Source organism: Pipra filicauda, unplaced genomic scaffold (genome assembly GCF_003945595.2).
Source record: "Pipra filicauda isolate LSUMZ 115617 unplaced genomic scaffold, ASM394559v2 scaffold228_size1260155_pilon, whole genome shotgun sequence".
NCBI lineage: Eukaryota > Metazoa > Chordata > Aves > Passeriformes > Pipridae > Pipra > Pipra filicauda.
In genome coordinates, this window is record NW_024104341.1 from 134,166 (window position 1) to 143,795 (window position 9,630).

At 36.7% G+C, this 9,630-nt stretch overlaps 1 protein-coding gene across 3 annotated transcripts in view; it reads left to right on the forward strand.

Annotated features, from left to right (window-relative positions):
- TBCK (TBC1 domain containing kinase) overlaps positions 1 to 3,820 on the forward strand; it is a 100,641-nt gene extending 96,821 nt beyond the window's left edge. For all 3 annotated transcript variants that reach the window (XM_039381503.1, XM_039381505.1, XM_039381504.1), the window contains one exon: positions 3,194 to 3,820. In XM_039381503.1, the coding sequence (XP_039237437.1) occupies positions 3,194 to 3,304 (111 nt within the window). In that variant the 3' untranslated portion in view covers positions 3,305 to 3,820. The remainder of the gene's footprint in view (positions 1 to 3,193) is intronic.
- Positions 3,821 to 9,630: the final 5,810 nt, after the last annotated feature.

Sequence of the window (9,630 nt, forward strand, 5' to 3'; positions counted from 1 at the left end):
TTTTTTTTCCAACTTTTTAGGAAACAATTTTTTTTATCTTTCTTCATTCCTTGGATTCAAGCTACTGATATTTGACATAAATTAAGGTCAAATTAGGGAGGCAATGTATGCAGCTATTTCAAATAGTCCTTCCTCTCATGTCCCTCCATCAGTGCACACACCAGAAATAACATTTCCATGTGTTTTGAAAATACTAGCTTCATAGAGTGTATTTTGGCATGGAAGGATACCAGGTGGTGTTGGAACATTTCAGAAACATGGGGAACAAGTTCCTGTACTGATCTGTGGCAGACGGGCTCCTCTGTCTGGGAGAGGAAGGCACAAATATGTACTGAGGAACAGAACTATAAAAAGTCAAAGCTTTAATAAGGAAGACTACAATGGTAGTAAGAGTCCACTTCCAAATTTACTCATTGCCAAAAGTTACTACTTCTACTTTCAGTGACACAATGTGGGAGGGCAGAAGGTAAAAACTAGGAATGTCTTTAATTGGATCAAATCCTATTACCGTGTAAGTTAAACCCAGACTCTTCTTTGCAGTGCATGGACAGATGTATGTGCAAAGCTCTTGGAGGCTGATATTTTCTCAACTTATGTCAATGTGTATGCCTCCAGGCGCCCAACTTGCAGCTAATTCCCACAGTAGTGAGATGCCAGTAGTAGTACATTTCCTGCTCAGTGGATTTTCCCTGACTGGATGTTCAGACGCAAAATTCCTAACTATATTTGCAGCCTTTCTCACTGAAACCAGGTAGACAACAGCAAACAGTTCTGTGACAACTTAAAAAAAAAATAAAAAGGCAGTTCATCTTGTGGTATATCAGCCACAGATTTTGCAGTGCTTGCTTCTCAGAGGCCCTGAAAGAAGCAAGAAATTCCACACCCTAAGGTTTAAAAGTAACCTCTTGTCATATGCAGTGAAGAAAATTTATTTCCATACCTTGTAACTAAAGCAGTTCTAAAATACAGTGAGACACAGGCCTTAATGCTCAAACCCTAAGTACAAAGCACTTGTTTGCATATTTTCTTCTAAGACTACATTGAATGGTAGTTATATTATGGATAGGGCATCCAAACATTTGGAGCAGAGTTTACAGTTTATTATCAGCAGTTTACAATTATCAGTAGTCAGAATGGAACCTCTCTGTTGACACATGGGACATTGTACTCAGGAAATAACATGCTGCTTCCTTTCAGCCAGAATGCTTGTTGCCATTTTTCATTTCTGCCAGCTATTGGTGTCCAAGACAGAGCACTATCCATTAGTCACAAGTGGAGAGCACTGTGAGGTGATAGATATGTACACATGAAGTAAAGATGTCTGATAGTATTTCACTGGGAATATAAACTATTTTTGTAGTTCATGGTATGCACAGCTGAGTGCTATTTTTAACAAAGAGAATTATCTTTGTCTCTGTTTTACTGTACACCACATCTTTGGACTGTGATTATAGCAAGAGGTATTTGCACTCTCCAAGTGATATCTCTGTGTATATTTACACCACCTGTGCAACCAAGAACCTCTCTAAAAGTATGGCATTTACTTTGCTCATGAAAACTGGCATCCACATATGGTTTAACTTTATTACTACTTAGTTTTGATTGTTTGATCGTGGGGATTTTTTTAATTTGTTTTTTTGAATCCAGTACTGAGTGACCCAAAGTAATGAAGGAGAGATGACAGATTGAGCCTTTTGGTCTTCCTTAGGCAAGTACCTGAAACAAACATAACAGCCAAAATGTCTACTGTGACCTATTACTCTGCCGCAATAAGTCCTCAGTGGTTACAGTTGCTCTCTCCCTGGTTAAATGCATCCTAAACACAGAGAAAGGAATGCAGTAGCTACATTAGACATATAAGTGGACAGAAATAAGTTCCTTGCATATATAAAATATCTTCAATATGAAGCAAAAGTTTTGGCTAGGAAAGGTTAAAACTTTGTTATTATGAACTCTTACATGTTAAAGAGATTATTCCAGGACTTGTACTGGATTAGGTAGTCATGTAGTACATCTTGTTCTGCCTCAATATATGTTACACTGTAACAGGTAATTAGGAGGAATGTAAACAAAAAAAGAAATCCCATATACTAAATTTAATTGGGGTGCCTACAGCTGTTCTTGAGTTGATAACTTAGTTGTTCATGCAAAGTTAATTATTTGGACATCCCACTTGCAAATAGGTTCTCAAATAGCATCACAAATTATTTTAAAGAGTCAAAAATGGAATTACAAATGTTTACATAGCCCGTTTGGAAGCACTCAGTGATTTTACAGGTGATAGAAGTTTGCCAACCAAGTAAAAAGGAGCAATCTCAAAGACTGGAAGGGCAGGACAGTCTCTCACAGCTTTTGCAAATAAAGTAAAACTATTAATTTCTCACTGATTAATCTATTTTGGTGACTTGCTTTTTAATGCATTGTAGTCAGTATCTAGAAGGCAAGTTTGACGTGTAATAAAATATTGTTCCTTTGGGGTTTGATATTTTGATACATGATTTTGATATTTCTTATCATAATTGTTTTTATATACAAAATACTGTTTCTTCATCACTGTAGTCATGTTTCACAAAGTTACTACATGGAAACTGGCAAATGCTGTGTTTGGTTTATGGAATGAACTAGTTGTGGAGAGAGGCTTCCAAGGCTGGGGGGATATGTGCTTGTACTATTCAACCTGCCTGTGGGCAGATTTGTGGGGACAGGGGAGAGTACAGTTGCTAGACCCCAAATTCATATCTGACATCCTGTGAAATCAAATTACATCAGCCAAGCTTGACAGGTAAGAAAATGACAATACCATCAAACTCTGATCCTTGTACACTTGGGAACCTGCAGAAAACAGCTGAGAGTTAGATTAATGCAGGGAAAAATATCTGTTAGCTCATGCTTTGAGAGAGGTTCAGTGATTGCTCTGAGATTAAACAGTCCTGTTAGAATAAAGTAAAATCTTGCCTAAGCAGAGACAAATGAAGTTCAATGTTATTAGTGTGACACTTTATGACCACCAAATTCATCCCAGCTGTTTCAACAGACAGGCCTGGGCTCCTGTGTTGGATTAGTTGTTGCAAAGAAAAGACTTCTAGGGGCTAATAATTTTTTAAAATTTTTTTTTAACTTGCCTTACTTAACACAAAGTTATTTCAATTTAGGGACTATAATGTGCAGTGTGCTAATGATATATCTGTTTCAGTTTGCAGCTCATCTAGTGAAAAACAAATACCCAAGGGTCTGCATCCTAGATGGAGGAATCAATAAGATCAAGCCAACTGGTCTCCTCACTGTTCCTTCTCCGCAAATTTAAGTGACTGTAAACATTCAGGACAATCTGCCTGAATGGGAAAGTCTTACCATACAACATGGATATCCAGAACCTAAAGGGCATTATGGCATCTTCAGTATACAAGCTATCCTGATGATCAGAGCACAGGAGCTTGGCATTTATTCTTTAAAATAGAGCTTCAGTTGGAACAGAAGAAAACTGAACTGAAGCTTCAGGCTTTCCAAAAAACCTCTCTCAACTGAGCAAGTCTGAACACAGAAGGAGTAACTCATCTGACACTTGGAATTCTGTATTTCTGCAGAACAATATAAACCGGCATTTGATGGCTCTAAGCTGCACTTAGGTTATTTGAAAAAGTATTTTACTGTGAGTATTGAAAGTAACAAGCTGAAACTGTACCCTGTGTGTATCCTGTGAAAAAGTGTGTTCTGTAATATTTTAAAGGAGTAATTTCTGTATCTTGTGACCTGCTTTATTTTTGAGAAAGCATTTTTTCATCTTGATTGGAAATAAAGATGTGTCCCAGATTGAAAGTCACTGTGTAAGAGCTGCTGCTGCGTCAATCCAAAATGTATCAGGAGGTGAAAACGTTCTACTCCTCTGTGGAGAATTTGACAATCTATTTCCATAAACACATCACATGCAACAATTTCTGAAACAATTATGCTTACCAGAAAGGTGGGTTTTCAACAATACTGTGTCTTAGGACCATAAATCATTTATTCTGCAAATAATAAATACTGTGTTTCCATTTTAAAAGCTCAAGCCTTAAAAATTACATTGCAATTTTAATTTTCTTATGAAAACATTCTGGACTAAATGTTCTTGTATGAATTGGAAGTGCAAAATTCTCTTTGATATCCTCTACTCTTTCAGCTAGTGGTGTCGATTTTGTTATTTTTTTTAAGTCCTTAAACATGAACTTTAAAACTCACAGATTGAGACAACAAACCTGTTCCTAAACTAAACTGGATGCAAGTGCTGTAGATGAGTGAAAGCAGGCTTCCACAAAAGGCATAAGATGACTGTGTAATAAAGATGTGGGAATTACTTTGCAGTGAAAAGCCAAAAGTATTTAAAGCACTGACAGAAACAGAAATTGGCATCTCTCTGTTGCTGAGAAGCTAAAAATAAATCTGATTCATACAAGTACCACCTTTCAGGAGGTGTGAAAAAAAGCCAAAACACCGCCCTAATTTCTACCCCTCAAAATCCCAGGTTAGGTTTGCTATCTTGTCAGTTCCATTACTAAAAATAATGGGGGAGGTGGAAGAAAGGCTAGAAAAAGAAAAGAATCTGTCTTCAAGAATGGTACTTGAAAATAGTACCTTTAATCCAGGAAAACCAATTATGATAATGTGAGAGTGACAGTATGGCACTGAAATTAAATGGGAATTTGGAAGAATTTGTTTTAGAAGACAAGTCTTTTTGTATTTTTAAATCCTAGAAAACACTGGTGCAACATGAGGCTTAATTATCACTGAAGTGTGGGGATTAAAATGTATTTTGTAAAATTAACAAAATAACACCAAGATCCGTTCACCTGGTTACAGTCACATTGTGACTGTATTGTGAATTTGCATTGTGAATTTGACACCATACTCTTTTATTAGAGCATCATCTGAGACATGAGAGTTTCCACGATACAAGCTCCCTGCAGGGTAACAAGGATTTGCTCTAGGAGATAGGTTATCATGTGCCTTCTTTGAGGACTTTATATCCTGAATAGTTTTTAATTTGCCAAACATAACACTGCAACAGCTAACTTTATTTCCCTTTCCTTTTATCACGAGGTTTCCAACCCTGAGAGTTCTGAGAGAGAGGTGGTCAGTGAGAAGGCTGTGAACAGTCTCTATAGATCACAGGCAACATGACTGCTTATTCTGTGGAGTTTTTTTAGTGGTGGTGGTTGTGGGTTTGGGGGTTTGTTGCTTTGGGAGGGGTTTTTTGAACTGAAACCTTGGAAGATGAGTCTTTGTGGAAGGTGCTGAAAGAGGAAGCCTTCATTCTCGCCTGTGCGATGACCAGAAGATTTTATCCTGAATCCTCAGAAGCTGGCTGGTAGCACTATGTGCTGTCTTCAGGGAAGTTTCCTCTTGCCAGAGTTATGATTTTGAAAACCCTATTGGAAAAGTATGATGAGTGGAAAGAATATGGGGGGAGAAGGGCACCTTTTAGCTTGCTTTAACTGAGCTGGGGTTTCGAAAACACCCTTGTGTCTAAAAAAAACCTGTGGAACTACAACATGTTGCGATATAGATATATATAGAGAGAGAGAGAGATTTGGGCCTTCTTTTGTCCCACGGTCAGCAAAATATAGTGAAGCCTTGAAGAAGTTTTTTACTTCACTTTCAGTTTGGCTAAGATTCATAGCCTATGTCTTCCATTTGCTTAAGGATATGTTTTTGACAGAAGACTTAAAAGCTAACATTAAGTAAAGGTTTACATTATAAAATAATGTTTGCCTGTATTTTACAGCAGACATTGTGAAAAAGGATGTGTGTAAAGGCAGAAAATATCAACAACTGCTGAACAGTATTGAACTTTTTTTCCCATGTATATAGAGCTACCTGGAAAGGTCTGTAGGTAACAACTGGTTATGACTTCCAGTTGCTGATGTACCTGCACTTAGGACTTTAGTCAGTGTTCTTTATACTGTGCTAATAAATAGGCCTATTATGACTATTTGTTTTAATTCAGTTAGTTAGGACAAGTGCTCAGTCAAAAAATCAGTTTCTGATCTCCTTTTCCATAGACAATGAAAATTCTTGCATTTTGTTCTAATTTCTCATTTAATAATTTTATATGGGTTTTGTGGCATTTGCCAATTTTAAGAGCATAAAATGTATTTGTTCTGTTACCCCACCAATTTTGGCACAGTTCTGGTGGGGCAAGCAGTTGACAGGTTTTGTAAAGCTCTTGAAAGATTTCTCAAAGCCACATTTTCCAATGTACATTTCTAGCAGCACAGTTTGTCCAGATGTACCAGTGTCAGTCTCTGTTTTAGGCTGCAACTGTATGCCATAAAGATCTGCAACTGTATGCCATAAATATTGTTCTGAGAACAGAAACGATATTAATGTTCCATGTGGATGTCTTCTGTTGTTAGCAGAAAAATATCCTAACTAAATATTTCCCACTGTTGGGCCTGGAAAATGGAGCCTCTCCCAGTCTGTGTTTTCCTACCATTTTACAAACTTCCTGAATCTGCCCCAGCCTATAGCTTTCTACCAGGACAGCAATATTCCCAGAGGGTACCCAGATAGGCTTCTAGGGAGAACAGACCAAATATCTGAACAAACCTTCTTTTGGCAGTCTCAGACCTACGGATCATTGAAGACTATGAAACAATTGCTGCTGACACTAGTGTCCTTCTTTAGATAAAATACAGTCCTTTGAGGTTTTTATTGCAGTTTAAGTTTTTTGGGTACATTTTTGTTTTTACAAGTGGATATTTGTCCTATTTGGCCCGCTTTTTTTTTTGAGTAAAGACTAAGACTGTTTGTTCTTATCCTAGGAACCTCCCTTCTTGGACCTATCTTTCACAGTGTTCAGATTGAGTTACTGGGAGGTCTGGGAATTGTGTGGAACTGAGTACAGCCTTTTAATCTCCCATTTCCAGTTATCTTTTCTTTGCTAATGAGTCAGACTGGCCTCTCCCATTGTTATGTTAGAAACTTAACTACTGGCTTCAGTCTTATCTTGCTATTTTTAGTTCCTTCTTTTGGGTCCAACTTGTGAAGATTGACTGAAAGAATTATTATTCTTCCCAAAAGAGTATTTCTTTCCAGGACAAGTAATGTAACTTGATCTGTACTGACTGAGCTAACATCAGATTTGTATACTTGACTAGCAAAATTGCAGATTTTCCTTTTTCTTTGAATCCCAAGCTGCAATGCTAGTATTGTCAATCTTTTACATTTCCAGCCTTAGTGAAAAGCTAATGCCAGAAACTGCGAACTGTTTTGGAAATAATGTTTAATTTGCCTTTCAGGTAACCATGAGATTTCAAGTTTGCTGTTGGTACTGCCTTTTAAACAGTAGCACCAGAAAACCTTTTGGACAACAGTCTGGGTTTCTATGACAACAGTGTCTGTACTCCATTAACTTAGGTTGAAAAATTCTTTTTGTTCTACCATAAGCATGAACAGAATTCAATAGTGTAGTATGGCTGTTTTATTATATCAACATTTAGTTAACTAATGCTGTATAGAGTTTAAAGAAACTTTAAAAACATAGAATCAGTAGAGTGTTATTACCACTGAAGCAATATGTAAGTTTGGTTTTTTTTTAAAAGCCTTTTCCCAAAATGTGTTTAACCATAATGTAAATTCACGTTCAGATGAATTTCTGATAGTGGTCTCGCACATAAAGGTAGAGAGACCCCAGTGCATGCACTCTTGTAATTCACATATTTTACTCCCCTGGTGATAGGTCCTTATGTGCTTTAGGAGCATAGACACCAAGTTTCCAGAGAGCAGTTTGTGTAAAAGAGCAGATACAGTACAGCAATGTGGTAACTCATATATTCAATGGGAACAACCCAGGGAAACATTGAAGATCACTGGTTTATTTAATTTCCTAACTAAAGCAATATTAATTTGTCTACTCTTTGTCTATCTAGAATTATCTGGCATTACCTCATTCTAGAGAGAAATAGCATCTGGTGGTATTAGCTCCTGCCAGCTGAGCTGGACAAAGGAATAAAACTGAGACTACAGAACAGGTACATGGAATAATTATGGGGTTTTAAAAATCCAGTGATTATGGCAGTAGCTTGAGTTATCAGGCCATTATTCCCTTCCTTGCTATAAACTTTTGATATGCACTGTATAATCTGGGTGACTCAGTTCCCCTCACTAAGACAAGGCTAATAACACTTCCTAATTTTACTCAGTGTAGAAAAAAGGAATATAGTTAATACTGTGACCACAGTACTTTATGTGGATAGGGAGAAAATGCACAAATCAAAGACCAAATATGTTTTTCCTAGAAATAAGCTGTTTCCTTGGGAAGCCAAAGATAGATGACATGAGTTCTCCATCACTAATTTTGTAAACAGTCCATTCAGTAATAAGTACTATTAATGAACAAATTTCAGCATTGCCACAAACAGTTCACAACACCTATCAAGAATATAGTGATACTGATGAGGAATCCCTCATATTACAAAGCTTGTTATAAATTTTGGTTAGCTACATTCAGCAATCATGTTAATAGTGTATAATAAACACTTTGGTGCAGTTAGGCTATAATAAAATATGACGTATTATCAATGACTACAATACTTCGATTTTTCTTTAATATTAATGAAGATTAGTGCTTTCTGTAAAATTAACCAAATACCAACCTTTAAAACCATAGAAGACCAGTAATAAAATCATAGCCTCCCTTATAAAGCAGAGGTCAGAGCATAGTAAGAAGGTGGTTTTATTTTTGATTATCAGTTCTTTTTTGTCTTTTAGCAATTCAAGTGAGTTTGTGTTGTGTGCACAGAGTAAGTGTAGATCAGTTTGCATAGTGCTTTTCTGTCCTGCTATGGCTTGTTAAGGCATAAAAACTCTGCCTAAGCAGTGGTAAAATGCCAAATTCTTTTTGCTAACAGTTTTCTCACAGCGTCTCGAAGGGGAAATCCAGGCACTGAGGCCTGCAGGAAGGTTAGCAGGGGAATCTAATCTCACTGATGTGTTTATATGCTACACTAAAATACCAAAAGCTAGAAAGTGTCAAGCTTTTTGGATGGATCCCTCTCTTCCTGTCCCACGCACCTTTTCTCCACTTCAGATTGCCATTAAAAAGGGATTGATAAGGAACAAATAATTTTCATTAACTGGGATAAATATAAACTAGAATTTTGAAATTAAAAGTTATGTGTGATATTTAGTCTTTGCTAGTAGTCATCATTTTAAATTAGCAAGCGATACCTGCTATTACTCAGTTTTTCATAGTTTTAGACTGTCAGTGTTCTTGTATAAATTGAATACATTCTGGGTATTCCTGACATGTTCTAACAGCTGTTGAAAGACAGGTTTTTAGCCTTAAACTTTTTTCATGTGGCATTCTCACAGGAAGCTGACACAAAACAAGTCAGAGTTTTACTTTGCTTTTTTAAAAAACAAAGAGCAGAACAGTCCATCTTCTGCTGTGTAATTATAATTATTACTTTAGAAGTACTAAACAAAGCTGGAGTTTCGGAAACATACTTTTAGCTGAATACAGCTTCCACAAAAGGGTTGACTTTCATGCCATTACATCAGTTAATTTGATTTGACTCTGTTCAGTTCCTACCCTAAATGCATTTTTTCTCAAACCTTCAAAATTTGAAAGAGCTAGTATCTTTGATTTTA